Genomic DNA, 14474 nt, shown 5'->3' with positions numbered 1-14474 from the left:
AAAGGATGCATGGTGTCTTGCACGTGATAAGCACCCTCCTTGGACATCTTAACAGAGAAAGAATGGCCAAGACAAGGTAGCTTCTACCTCTGCCACAGCATCGTTGACCTTGGCCAAACTTCTTCCCAGGTCTCAGTCCCAGTTTGCCCATGAGGGCTGACTCTGAGCCAGAGGTTCAGTGGAGCCTGCAGGAGGTTCCCCGACAGTGACCCTGTGCTCAGCCCGAGCTCTCACTGCAGGGAAGGCCAGGTGCCCACCTGGATCTGGCAGAAACCGCGGGCCTTCAGCTCGTCCAGTATGAAGACCTGGAAAGCCCGCAGCAAGCCCGCGTAGTCAGCACTGCACATCTTCCCCCGCGGGAGCTGGAGCTGGAAGTGTGCTTGGGTCTGCACGGTCTGCCACAGCTGAGGCCCTGCAGCGACATGGGAGGCAGCAGGCAGAGGCCATCAGCCCTTTCCCTCTGCAGAAGCAGCTCTCCTCAGCTAGCTTAAAACACTCAAGTGCCTGTCGCGCACTGGCAGTCTCAGAACCAACATGAGGGCCGGCCTCCTCCATACTTGTACCCCACTAGCCCTGGAGGTCTGGGTGGCCAGGAGGAGAGGTCAGGGGGCAGAGCTGGTCTAGCGGCTGGAGCAGCACCTGGGAGCACTCACATGGCTTCTGGGGCCCACCTGCTAATCACTGGTCCTTAATCCAGGTGGCCCAGGAGAGGTGGTATAACGGCACTTCTCTCAAGGAGCAGATGGCTCCAGAGAAGCCACAGGTAGAGCCCAAGTCCAGGACCTATAAGCATCTCCCCTTCCTGAAGAACACGCTCCCCAGGACCTCCCTCCTGCTCCCGCTGCCACCTGGCTTACCTTGAGAAGGCCACATCTGGGGAGAGACAAGGGGCAGCCCCACACCCACCCTCCAGCCTCACTCAGCCCTGAGAAGGAGCGGGTGCAGGACAGGCATTGGGGTCACTCACGCTGGCAGGCCCGGGGCTGTGGCGGCTGTGTGAGCCAGCGTCGGCCATCCAGGCTGCACACCAGTGGCCCCTGGGAGAAGGTGCTGCGGTAGCCCTGGCGGCACAGCACCTGGCACTGCTGCTCAGCAGCGCCCCCTGGGCCCGAAGCTCTCTCACAGAGGATCACACCGCCAGCCAGGTCCTGCCCAGAGAATGGCAGTGGGCACTGCGGGCCTGTGGGATGGAGAGAGGACAGGAGTGCGTGGGCACCTGCGGCCCCATGGAGGGCTGAGCTCCTGCCCCTCCACTTCCTCCTGCTCCCAGCCCTGGCCTGCACGCTCGCCTCCCCTCCAGCCCCTCCTGGACCAGCTTTGAAGGTGACCGGGCAGCAGCCCTCAGCACAGGAGCTCTCTCCCTTCTTCCTTCCGGAAGCCCAGTGACCGACCAACCTGTCTTCCCCAGCTCAGAGTGCACGCGTCCTCTTGCCTTGACATCCCAGTCCCCAACTGTCCCAAGTCAGAAGGATGGTGACCCTCCGACTTGGTCCTACGTCCTCTGCCCTGACATCAGCAAAGACTGTGGCTCAGGCCTTCCCAACATCCCTCCAGTCCCCCTGCCAGTTCCCCATGTTAGAGCAGACCCCAACCCCACTTCTGCCTGGGAGATTCCCATCCACCCTCCAGCATCTGCTCAGCCTCCTTCCCCTGCTGTGGACCTCCATCCTGTCAGCCATTCCAGACCCTAGTCACCTGCCCCCTGGGCTCCTCATGGGTTGGGTCCTTGGGAAGAAGGGGGCTTCCCTCTGTTCACCCAGACCTCAGCTGAATGCTGACCCAACAGCTCAATGGAAATGTGCTAAATAAAGGGGTTAATGGGTCCATAAAGGAGAGACACACTCAGTGTGACAATTTCACATGTGATTAGAGAGTTAGTTCATTACCAGACTCTCAGGTGGTGTTACTGCCAAAACAGGTCTCACTTTAAAATCTATAGTGTAAGTGTGACACCAGGGGCCCCGGGGCAGGGCTCCAAGACCTGAGCGACACAGCTCCCTCTCTGGGCATGGCTTGATCTTCCTTCTAATAAGAATGCTGACCTCTGACCAAGCGTGACCTTCCCTGGTCTGGTTGAGCTGTCTCTCACCAAATGCTGTGCGGGGAAGTGGAGACTTGGCGGGCAGGCTGTGGGCCAGTCCACCAGGAAGTGAATCTGGCTCTCTCACTTATTAGCTGAATTCCCTCGAGCAAGTCAATCGACTGCTCTTTGACTCAATTTCCTCACAACAGTGAGAACAGTGATGCCTACTTCCTAGAGGAAGCAGTGATTTTAAACGACGGTGTGACATTCATTATGCGCTAGGTACACCATGGAAAGCTTTGCAGACATCAGCTCCTGCAATTCTCCCCTCAGCTCTGTAGGACAGGCCCTTCATCTCTACCTCAGGGATGTGGAGACTGAGGCACGGAGGATGAGTACCCTGCGTCCGTCAGGGGCTGCTGTGCGTCAGGACGTGGATCCACGTCCTCCAGCCGCGTGCAAGCGTATTCACCCAGTGAAGCCGTACGGAGATGATCTCAGTCAGTCCTCCCAGTGACTAAGACATAGCTACTGTTGGTGACTAAGGTCCAGAGAGCTTCAGGCCTAGCTCCAGGTCTCTACACACAAGCACAATGGTCCGCTCCCAAGTCCGAACTTTCTCCACCACACTCTGCAAGTCAGGAGGAGGAGGCTTCTGGGAGTCACATCTGGGTCATCCTCAGTGTGAGCCCGGGGAACCGTGAGCCTAATGACACTAGGACCCCAGGTCTGTCCCACTTTCCTGGGCCTGAATGAATGGTATTTCTTGGCCCTTGACATGATCAGGAGTCCAGGGCACCCCAAAATTTTGAAAGACTATGGGCAAGATCTCTAGGTCCCATCACATGAAATCATGCAGCTTTTCCCAGCTGAATCCCACGACCGTGGCAATCTGAAGAGGTCAGAGCTGCCGTTCCTGTCACCTCCCATCAAGTTATTTCCCATTCCATCTGGACGGCAGACCCAGAGCCAAGGCCACTGGGAGCCGGAGGAGCAGATAAGGCCACACTCGATTGTCAGTGCCTTGTAACTATTAGCTAACAGCATTGCGACCCTGAACAACTCAGCAGGTGAAGGAAATCTGCTCAGCTGTAGGAGAAGAAGCTAATGTGCCTTTTCCCTCATTTCTTTTCCATCTTCCGTGCCACCAATAAGTGACCTGCCTGAGCCTGCCTCCTGTCCTCTCCTACAGCTGTACAATGCAGAGCCAACCAGCAGGACTAAATCCTGGTTGCTTTGCTTACTTGATGTGTAACTTGGCCCTGTTAGCAAACCTCTCTAGCCTCAGTTTTTCTATCTATAAAATGGGGAGAGTTTTGCTATCTATAAAATGCCTGCATCGTTCAAAGGTAAAAATTGGATGAGGGGCGTGAGAAGCACCTTTAGCAGGTAAATACTCTCTACCTGCTATCACCCTAGATGACCCCAGGGTGAATGTTGGCTGGGCCTGACTGAAAGCAGACTCTCCTCCCCCTCCCTATCTCAGAAGCATGTTGTGGGCAGTTCTACTCCCGAGAGCTCACTGACTACCTGCTAGGGACTCCATTGGGGGCAGCTGTTGAGGGTCATGGAGATGAGTGTGAAGAGGGCTGCCATGTACACAGGGGTGGCGAGCGCAGGGAAAGTCGTCCTCCCCACTGACTGCAGGCTCCTTGACACACAGAGCCAGGACCCACCGGACTTGCTCACAGCTCTGCTACAAAATGGGGCTTAGAGGTTGGAAACTATATAGTAAACAAACAAAAACTAAGCACAGCCCAAGAAGGTGACTGCAACACATGCAGGATCATTTACCTCGGAGCTCCTCCACCCTGCCAGACCCATTGCCCCAATACGTAATAGACATTTCTAAGGGCTCTGTTCCCTGTCCTGAAATGAAACCCACAGAGTCTACCCACCTGCTCCTGTTTAAATGACTGCGATGTTCCCTGAGCACACTTTAATATGTGATAACGTATTTCAGTATTCTGACATAATCATTTGATGTTTCTTTCAGTATCTGATCTTCACACAACGTTGTAAACTAGAGACTAAAATCAACAGCTCCACAGACACCCCAAGTGACCCTGTTGAATGCGTCCACCCGTCCTGAGGTCCTGTGATCAGGTCCCTCCCCTGACAGGGACAGACAGAAGGCCAAGACCACAGCCCTCGCGGGCCAGCCCGGGAGCTTCCTGAGGCATCGCTCTGGCGAGCCCCGGACGGCGGCTTCCCGACTTCAGCCCCTGAGCATTTGTAGGACGCAGGCCTAAGTTCCGGCCTCCTGCACCCAGTCACTGTGACCCTCTTGCGCTTCCTGCCCCCTCCCACTCCCACACCTGCTTCCTGGAGCCCCGCCCACCTGGGGAGGGGCGACATGTGCAGAGACGTGCCCTCTGGGGTCCTCCAAAGGGCAGGACTTACTTTCACAGGCAGGCTGGCTGCCCGCCACCCGGGTCCCCGGCACCTCCTCTCCACTGTCGAGGACACACCAGCAGCTGCCCTGAGTCGGGTCACATTGCACTGGGGAAAAGCCCCCGTCCGGTGCCCTGCACGCTGGGAGGTAGCCTGGGCCGATGGCCCTGGAGAGGGCTCCGCTCCTGAGGCCCTCACAGAGGCCTGGGCCTAGACAGAGACACAAGCCACGTGGCCAGGCTCATGGCCCCTGCTCCCGGTTTTGGCACAGCAATAAAACTCCCCGCCACCCCCACCCTCGGCCAACCCGCCTGCGGGGCTCCCAGGGTTTGTTCCCCCAGTGCACCGTCCGTCCTCAAGGTGCTTCGGACCTCAAAGGAGAGTTGGGCGAGGGGGCAAGGACAGTTCAGTGAGATGGGGGTGACAGGCATGGAACCTAGCCATCGGGAGGCACCGAGGGGCCAGCAAAGGTCTCTGGAGGGAAGGCTGGCAGGGTGCTTGAGGGTCAGCCAGGTGTCAGGGGACGTGCTGCGTGGAACACAGCCAGGCTCCAAGAAAGCATCTGCTTTCTCCCCAGGTCTGATAGACTCAAAGGCAAGCAGAGCCCCCAGCAAAGGTGAGGAGGAATCCAGAGAAGCCAGAGAAGACAGGCAGGAGCCGGGGTGTGGGCCCTGGGCCACACCAAAGGCCGCCTGGCCCTGTGGGCAATGAAGCACCCTTGAACTAAGGTAGGTGGGGGACATTGGCACACTGCCCTTCAGGGATACCCTTGGGTTCCCTGTGGAAGCCAGATTGCCTGGCTAGGGTGGAAGCCAGGGCCAGGTGCAGCCCACCATGCGTCAGGCCCTGCAGCAGTCACCTCGAGAACACCAGTGCTCTGTGACGGGTCAGCTCTAGGTTGTGCTCCCCCATAAAGCACAGCCCACTCTCTGCTGCATTTGCTTCTCCCTGATGTGGGCGACACTGCCCGACTTCCGGAGGAGAAAACCAGGTCCAGTGAGGGCCCGGCTCTGTCCCCACAGCTACAGGAGCATCAGCACTGGGACTGCCAGGTTTGGGGACCGCATGCCCAGGGCTCACTGGGGAGTGGGGAGGAACAAGGGAAGGGACAACTACTCACACTGGCCACCGCTGCTACTGCCGGGCAAGACCCCTGCTCCCGAAGCTGGGTGCACACACCAGGTGCGTGCCTCGGTCGCCTGCAGCCGGGCATACTCTCCTGTCTGGGACAAAGCCGAGGTCACAGTGCTGTGCAAATGCTTTTGCAGCCCACCTAGTGGTGGGTGGAGGTCTGCAACAAGGTCCCTCCCCAAACACCTGATGATGGCTTCTCTGAGCAGAGAAGGGCCTTCCCCACGTGGGGTCACGACCTTACTTCCGGCCCTGTAAGTCCATGATGGAGCAGATGATTACAGCCCCATGAGGCTAGGATGGCTGGGAACAGAGGCTTACTCCCAGAGGTGGTGCAATGGGTCAGCGTTCGCGGGCTGGTTGAGTGGCAGGTCTGCCCCAGGGCCTGAACCATCCAAGCCTGGAAGCTGCCACTCTCCCGGACCAAACCCACCAACTGCAGAAGTGATCTTTACACAGGAACCTTAGGAGAAGGCCTAAGACCTGACTGGGAATAAACTGGAAACCACCAGAACCCCATCTGGCTGGGGACCCACGAACAGCAGCCCAGGATCAGTCCAGGCCAGCTGGGACCCAGGACATGACACTTCATGCAATCGGACCTCAGTTTCCCATCTAAAAAGACAGGAGGAGAGGGCACCGCACGCATGGGGCCCTGGCTTTGGTCCCCAGCACTGCCACAGCAAACGAGCAAAAACCAGGAGGCAGGTCTAGACTGTTCCGAGAGAACATTCCTTCAGGCCTCCTTGACCACAGAATAGTCTCCTCTCCTGCATCCGTGATGTCACAGCTCAAGTCCAGTGGGTATTCTGGGAGGGGCACTTCCCAGCTGCTGCTGCCCTCTGGTATTCATTGCCATTTGTTCACGTTACAATCTGCTGTGCCTGGTCTGCAGACAAGCAATGACAATGACGGTGGCATCTGACATTTGCTGAGACTGTGACCATGAGGCTGGAGCTGTGTACCCATCCACATGCTCCTAGTGCCACTGCATCCACACGGCCCCTGGGGAGGGCCCTACTGTCCTCACTCTCCACAGAGAGGCCCAGAGAGATCAGGTGATGTGCCTCTGGTCACACAGCTTGGAAGCTACAGAGGTAAAATTCAAACCCAAGCGAAGGTTTGAGAACATTATGGTTATCAGTCTTAATATTGAGAACATTCTAGCTATCGATTTGACTATCCCTAGGGGACAGGCTACAGACACAGCGTTCAGTTTGGGTAAGGAGAGCCCTGGGTGCTGTTTACAGGCACACGGCCCCGCACCAGGGCTGGACCCGAGAACCCACAATGCCCAGGCCACCAGGCCACCTGCTGGAATCACGTTGTCCACCTCAGAAACCGTGGTTCCACCCTCCCTTCCTCATGAGCATCAGTCCCTGGGACAAGGAACAGGCTTGTGTGCCAGCCAAGACAAAAGACTCAATCATATTGGCTAATTTCTCTGCAAAATTATCCTTTTGATGTTCGTTAATATTTTATACTGCTTTCTGTTAATTGATGCAGACAGCATTATATTTGTGTGCGTCTGTGTGAATTCCTCATTTTTTCACTCAAAAACACTATGCCAAATGTTGGTTAACTTAAATATTCATTTATTTTATATCTTTTCTACTAATATATCAAGATGTCTTGTAATCAAAATTATGAATGATTAAAAATATATTTGTTTTCTATTAAAAACAACTCACTCATAATTGGGCCATGTTTGCTGTACCCAATAATGACAATAAGGAAGTTTGCTTGGCACTTTCCAGCCTGTGCTGTGCCGATTTCATCTCACCTTCCAGAAGCCCCTGGAGCTGAGTAGAGCAAGCAGTGGTGTTCCTGTAATTCCTATCTTAGGGGAAGGAACAGAGGCCCAGGGATTTCGTCACCTGGCGAGTAAGGGTAAGATTCAGCATGATTCTTTCCCTGGTCAGTGCTTCAGTCAATTATCACAGTCATCCAGGAAGCTGGGAGGTGCATGGGATGAAGCCCCCTTTCAGGGGGTGGAAGTACCAGTGCAGGGCCCTGAGCCAGTGAACAGCCCCCAGGGTTGGGAACCCAAAACAGAAGGAGTACAGTGATCTGGCCCAGATGACTTCAGGAAACACGTGGTAGCAATCGTACAGGTGCCTGGTCATCTTCAAAGACTTTTCATGAAAAATATTTCCTTGGAGTCTCAAAACAATCCCAGCATAAGATAGAAGAAAATGTGACCTAATCTTATGATTAAAAAAAAAAAAAAAAGCCACTGGAGCACAGAGAAGGTAATTAAGTTGCCTAGGTACACAGAGTCAAGGTCCATTAGGCCCAAGACGAATACCCAGGCTCAAGATTCCTTATGAGTCTAAGCAGATTAACTGATGAAAACTAGAAAAGCCATCCTCAACCAGATGTGATGAGCTCCTGCTTCCTTCCTCACACTCTCCTGAGCCCCCAGAGCCTCACCTCTAGGCAGATGGGGGTGAACAGATCTTCTGGAGATGGGTTTTCTTGGGATACAGCCTGTTTCCAACCGGAAAGCAGCCCATTGGCTAGAGACGTCTCGCAGGTTGTGGGACCTGAGGGGGTGACGGATTGGCTGGGGTGACTGAGGGAAGGCAACCCTGGCTCAGAGCAGCACCGGGGGTGGAGGTGCCCTTCACAGAGAGCTGGAAGCTCAGGAGAAGTGGGCTGAGGTTCAGGGATAAGGACACATGAGACATGCCAGCTCTGAGATGTGGAGGGGGCTACTGATGACACAGGGCCAACCTCAGGGGACAGAAGGGGACTGCAGGTGCAGATGTGAGGTTGGAGAGGGAGCCAGGGCAGTGGCTGCAGTGCCCACGAACACTGGACTCAGGCCAGGCTCCCTCCTGCTCTCAGCCTGTCCCTCCACCCACCCACCCAGGAGCAACAAACAGGAAGGGCCAGGTCAGCACTAGCCCTGGCCCTGGGGACTTGGAGAAGTCTGGACTTGTCTGGCCATGCTCAGGGGAGGGTCTGAAGGGTTGGACCATGGAGCCACCCCGGGCCTGGGTGACCACAGCCGGCTCAATCAGCCTCGCCTGCTGGGTAGGGGGACAGCCTGGGCTTCACTCACACTTGGGGAGGTCTGGAGAGCGAGCAGTCAGTGAGGCAGGAGTGGGCTCCCCCTTCCCGTCCACACACCAGCAGTGCCCTGGAAAAAAACCACAAGCCAGAGCTTCAGGCAGCGCCTGGGGACTCTCTGGGCATCCTGCAAGTGGCTGCCCTTCTTTGCCTTTGTAGCTGTGCCAGCCAGGTGACCTGCCTGCCGCCTGGTCCAGGCCCCTGACCTGGCATCACAGGTCTTAGCATCCCAGCACCCGTGCACTTGACCTTCCCGATGCCTGAAGGTCTCCTCCCCTCACACAGGGAGACAACCAGAGGCCCGAGAAGCCAAGGGGTTTGTCCAGGCTGCCGAGGAGAAGCGGGGTCCAGGAGTCCCGCCTGCTTGCTGGGGTTCTTTCCTCTAAGAGAGAAAAAAGGGAGTGACTGGCCACCGCAGGCCCCTTACCAGTCCCAGCATGGCACTGCACGGGCTCCCAGTTTCCAAACGCATCGCACCGTGGCACGTAGGGTCCGTATCGCGGGGGACCAGCCGCTCCCGCCGGGCCCTCCAGGGAAGAGCTGCGTCTCTGGTAGAAGCTCAAGGCTGGAGTCACAGAAGAAGAGCAGAAGTGACCACCTGCCCTGGGTGCCCCGTCCTGGAGAGCCACCCAACACGGCCCCTCCAACGTAAGGTACCCAACACAGGGCGGCCTTCTCGTGTATCTGAGAAACACTTCACCCCAAGACATCGCAGAGGCCCCTCCGACGGTGGGGAGGCACTGGCGCATTGTCCTAGAATGATAATTCCTGGGCTCAGTGTGAAAGAGTCTCTGCAGCTCTCTACGGTGACGCCACCCGTGGGCGAGGCCATGTCGGCTTCAGCACCTGTGACCTTCCTGCGACCTCATCTTGGTGCCACTGAGGAGACGCCTGCCAGCTCCGGGTGAACACACGCTCTAGTCAATGTGATCTTCTCGGTTCTGTTAGTCATAGCATCACATTTAATGACAAGAAAGATGAGCTAAGCCAGGGGCCTGGGACCTCCAAGACAGGAAGTGGGGTGGGACTTGACCAGACCTCAGTCCACGTCAGCCCCTGAGCCTCCACGGCAAGCTCCGCAGGCGGGCCTTGACCCCCTCAGTGCCTGGCTACCCACACAGCCGCGTCTGTCTTCACGGCAGATCCGTGAAGCCCCTGTGGCACCCTGGTAAGGGGTGCACAGCCTCTCCCAGCCCTGGGCAGCCACCTGCGTGCGCCCCGGCTTTCCCACACAGCATCCCCCACCACTCGCACATGGGAGGCGGCCCTCAGGCATCTCATCCAGGGCCGCCTCCCCTGCGCTGGCATTCAAGGACTTTGGGGCAAAGCCTTGCGTGCACTTGGCACACAGCAGCGCTGGCTGCGCTATGCACTCAGAAAATAACTGGATGAAAAACACACAGGAGTGAAGGAGTGCACTGGGTGAGGGGAGGACAGTGGGCAGGACGCTCGGCCTGGGTCCCCAGCCTCACACCTGCTCCTGCCACTCTGCAGTCAGACCTGCCCCACCCCCCCCTCCTTCTAGGTGGCTGCGGCCTGTCTCCAGGCCCTTCCTCCAGTACCATTGTAACCTCCTCTCCTCCAGCAGGTGCCGGGTGGAGTGGTGGCTTCTCACAGGATCCTAGAGGACAACCCCTTCGGGCGCAGTCCGGGTGGTAGTCACTGCTGTACCCAGGACTATTCTTCCCAACTTGTCACCCTTCAGAAATGGGCTTCATGGCTCCCGAGGGGAGAGCTTACAGACATAAGAAGACCCACCACCAGAGCCCACCTGGGGACACCCAGAGCCACCGCTGAAGCAGCCTGGTACAGTGGGCAGGGCTCTGGATCTGGTGAGACTCTGCCTAAATCCTGGCATGGTACCTCTCAGCTGTGTGATCATGGGCAAGCTAACCAACCTCTCTGAGCCTGAGTTTGCTCTTCTATGGAATGGCGGTACCATTTACCTAACAGGGTAAGTGTGATCACTGCTTCAAAAGTGCTGATAGGCTTTAAGTGCTGAGCTCACACCAGGCTCGGTTATACGTACTTACCTGTACACACCTGCTGCGGCCATCCCACACCCCTGGGCCTAGACACTGAGGCCAGATTCTATAGGCCACAGGTGCTTTGTGGCCCTCAGTGTCTTCCTGTTCTGGGCACTGAATGCTCAGACCCTCGGGGAGAAGCACCCCAGTCCTTGTCTGTGAGTTCTCCTCTTTCTCTACAGAGGCAGACATGCAAAATCAAAGCATGAGGCTAGTTGGAGAGGAACTTCCTTAGCTTGACTTCCAAAGAAAATGTCCTCATGCCATTCAGTGATGAATCTCTGTGGCGCCTCCGACTTTCTCTTCCCTTCCTCAGCATGTCCCACCCCAAATCCGGTGGCCACAACCCAAGGGCCACCAATGCCACTTCTCTCTTGGATTGCATCAAGCCCTATCCTTGCGTGAAATTTACAATAATGTTTCTTTTCAAAACCAGAAGTCAGTAAGTCTCTGAGGAAGAGAGAACAGAGATGCCTGGGCAGAGGCTAAGGGGTGTAGACGGAGCAGACGGGGGTGAGAGGAGAGTGGGCTGGTAGACCACCATGGGGAACTCCTGACCCGTGCCAGGTGCTGAGCTGCCCCAGCGGCAAAGGTGAGCAAGATGTGGTGCCCTGACTTCTGGGAGAGTTGTCTGCTGAGGGTGAGGGCCAGGAATCAGACGACCTTGGGAGATTCTCACATGGGGTAAGAAGAGCAAAGACTCCAACCCACCACAGACCCTGCTTTGGGGGCAGGGAGGTGCCAGCCACTGCCTGCCTGCTCTGCCTTGGTAAGAGGCTGACACAGCACCCGAGCTCAGGAAACCCCAGAAAGAGAATCACCTGGCACACCGAGAAAGGATGGGGTCTCAGGTAAGGCTCAGACACCTGAGTCCTGCGTCCCCGCCAGGTTGGTGTGGGCTCAGTGTGGGGACCCAGGGGGCTCGGGGCCCTCCTGCCAGGGCTGCGGTGGGGCAGGCAGAACACGGGATCCGGGAGGAGGGAGGTCTTGGAAGTCCCTGAGACCCACTGGCCAGGGGACAGAGTGCTGAGGGATTGGGCCTGAGGCCCTGACCACCAGGGTGCCCATCTAGGCTGCGCTGGTGTTAGATGAGTGGCACTGGGCCGTGGCTTTGCCCGCTCTCACTTGCCCAGGAGGAACATCCCCAGATGGTGATGGCAGCTTTGTCCCCTGGGCGTCAGAAGATGAACCACAAGGACGTGGGCCTCCACTAGCAGGAGAGGGCCTGGCCCGGGCGGGGAGGTTGTGCGGCTGCTGGTAGGAGGGCCCCTCACCCGTTCCCCTTCCTGGTCTTCCTGCATCCTTGGACATGCCGTGGGGGTGTGTGAGCACCTGTGTCACTCACTTTAAAGACTGTGAGGCTTCACGGGCATCATCTGACTCACAAAGCATGGAGGCCTGTCCCACAGTGGGTCTGGCAGGAGAAGTGCTCACCTGTCCAGCTTTGACTGGGGACACAAACCCACTCTGCCTTTCTTTCCCCGGAACCTGCCAGCCTGGGGCAACCAAGCAGCGAAGCCCTGGGGAAGACTGAGGAGGGGAAGGAGGAATGAGAAACCTCAGCGCCCAGCACTCACTAGACTGAGCCGCCAGACGGATGGCATCCTCGCTCCCACGCAGAAACTTCTCGAAGAAAGCCTCCCGGGAAGGGAGGAGTGGAGGCAGGCCCAGCTCCTCGCTGGTCAGCCGGATTCCCTTGGCCACCAGGAAACTCTCTCCCAGAGGGAAGCGGGAACTGTTGGAGGCCGAGACAATCTCTTCGGCTTCCTTAATGAACTGCAGGACTCCGCGCCGCGCCGCCTCACAGGAGCCAGGACCTGGAGGAACAGAAGCATCCCAGCTGGTGCCATTCACCATGCATGTCTCCCCCTGCTGTGCATGTGCTCACATGCACACGCAGGGCTTGGCCCTTCCCCAGGCGCCAGCTCTGGCCACAGCTGGAATGTTCTTCCTGCCTTGCTCCGTGATCCCACTCACTCAACATTTACGGTGCATCTACTCCTTAGGACCAGTACTAGGTGATGTATGCTGCATGCTGTGCACCTACCCCCCACTGCCCAAGGGTTCTAGAAGATTCTGTGAGGCATGGCAGCTGAAGAGCCACGCATAGTGCCTGGCACATGACTGTCCCTGGAACCATCACCTTAGCAAGCACCGCCCGGATCGTCTTTATTCAACCAATCACATTGTAAATTCAACAGTGGAGGTGCCCTATGGATTCTTGTGAGGACAAGAGATTGGCAGAAAACTTTGACTTCTGGAATTTGGAGACATTATTGTTTTCTGGATCAAATAAATATTTTTAATTAAATAATCCCAGGGATTTGGTACTCTTGAAGCAAGAAAAGAAAGAAAAAAATAAATCACAGTTAAAAACTTCTACTCATTCTCCATTGCTTCCAGGATAAAGCAGAAGCTCTTTAACTGGGAACATACAAGCTTTTAAAATCTGTCCTTCTTCCTCTCCCTGCCAGTAACCTTTCTTCCATCCTATCCCCGCAAAATTGACTGTGCTACAGCTTTTCAGTCTTGGCACCTGCCATTTCCTCTGCCCAGAAGGAATCCTCCTCAAGTTTCATCCCAGAAGATGGTACCAAGAGAATTTTCACATTGGTCCTCAATCAGAAGAGCAGTCTTATGCCCTGGGTATCCTCCGTGTATTTCTGTGGCCTCCCTTCCGTTCAACTACCACGACTATTTATAACTGACCTGATGACATGTTTGGTTTTGCCCACTGGTCTCTGAGCTCCTCAGGGCAGATAACACTCTTTCCATGACTCTGTATCATACAGCACAGTGTATATAGTCGGTGGTGCATAAATGTATATTAAAGAAAGCAAATTTTCAAAGGAAATATCAATATGGACACTACCGAAATATAAACAATAACAAGAAACTATTTTAAAAATTTATATTCTAAAAAATAGAAAATCTTAAAGACATTGACAAATTTCTAGAGATATATGACCTACCCAAATTGAATCAGGAAGACATAGAAAATTTAAACAGATCAATATCAAGCAATGAAACTGAACACACCATCACAAGCCTACCAACAAAGAAAAGCCCAAGACTAGACAGATTCTCAGTCAAGTCCTACCGGACTTTCGAAGAAGAACTAACACTAATCCTCCTCAAATTATTCTATGAAATAGAAAAAGAGAGAACCCTTACAAGCTTATTCTATGAAGCTAGTATCACCCTGATACCAAAACCAGACATAGACACATCAAGGAAAGAAAACTTCAGACCAATATCTCTGATGAACATAGATGCAAAAATCTTTAATAAAATTCAGCAAATTGCATACAAAAACATATTAAAAAGATAGTGTGCCATGATCAAGTGCGGTTCATCCCAGGAATGCAAGGTTGGTTCAACATACAGAAATCAATAAATATAATTCATTACATCAATAGACTTAAAGACAAGAATCATTTGATTATTTCAATAGATGCAGAAAAAGCATTTGACAAAATACAGCATCCACTCATGTTCAAAACACTAGAAAAACTAGAGATAGTAGGAACATATCTCAACATTGTAAAAACTATCTATGCTAAGCCCAAGGCCAACATCATTCTAAATGGAGAAAAATTGAAAGCATTCCCTCTAAAAATTAGAACAATACAAGGATGCCATCTTTCACCAGTTCTACTCAAAATTGTCCTTGAAACTCTAGTCAGAGCAATTAGAAGAAAGAAATTGAGGGGATATAAATTTAAAAAAAAGAACTCAAACTATCACTATTTGCCAAGGACATGATACTATATTTAGAAGATTCAAAAAACTTCACCAGAAAACTTCTAGAGCTCATAAATGAA

The 14474-nt window shown here is 54.6% G+C and overlaps 1 protein-coding gene across 1 annotated transcript in view; it reads right to left on the bottom strand.

Annotated features, from left to right (window-relative positions):
- Positions 1-14474, bottom strand: part of TG (thyroglobulin) — a gene marked incomplete at its 5' end in the record, with an annotated part of 218433 nt that overhangs the window by 182141 nt on the left and 21818 nt on the right. The window contains 8 exons of the mRNA XM_079134473.1: positions 258-412; positions 968-1180; positions 4427-4627; positions 5538-5640; positions 7982-8094; positions 8616-8693; positions 9051-9188; positions 12228-12467. Coding sequence (XP_078990599.1) covers positions 258-412; positions 968-1180; positions 4427-4627; positions 5538-5640; positions 7982-8094; positions 8616-8693; positions 9051-9188; positions 12228-12467 — 1241 coding nt within the window. The remainder of the gene's footprint in view (positions 1-257; positions 413-967; positions 1181-4426; positions 4628-5537; positions 5641-7981; positions 8095-8615; positions 8694-9050; positions 9189-12227; positions 12468-14474) is intronic.

The sequence above is a fragment of the Sciurus vulgaris genome (genome assembly GCF_902686455.1).
Source record: "Sciurus vulgaris genome assembly, chromosome: 1".
In the NCBI taxonomy this organism is placed as follows: Eukaryota; Metazoa; Chordata; class Mammalia; order Rodentia; family Sciuridae; genus Sciurus; species Sciurus vulgaris.
Note: the sequence above shows the minus strand (reverse complement) of the source record. Positions and strands in the feature narration are given on the sequence as shown.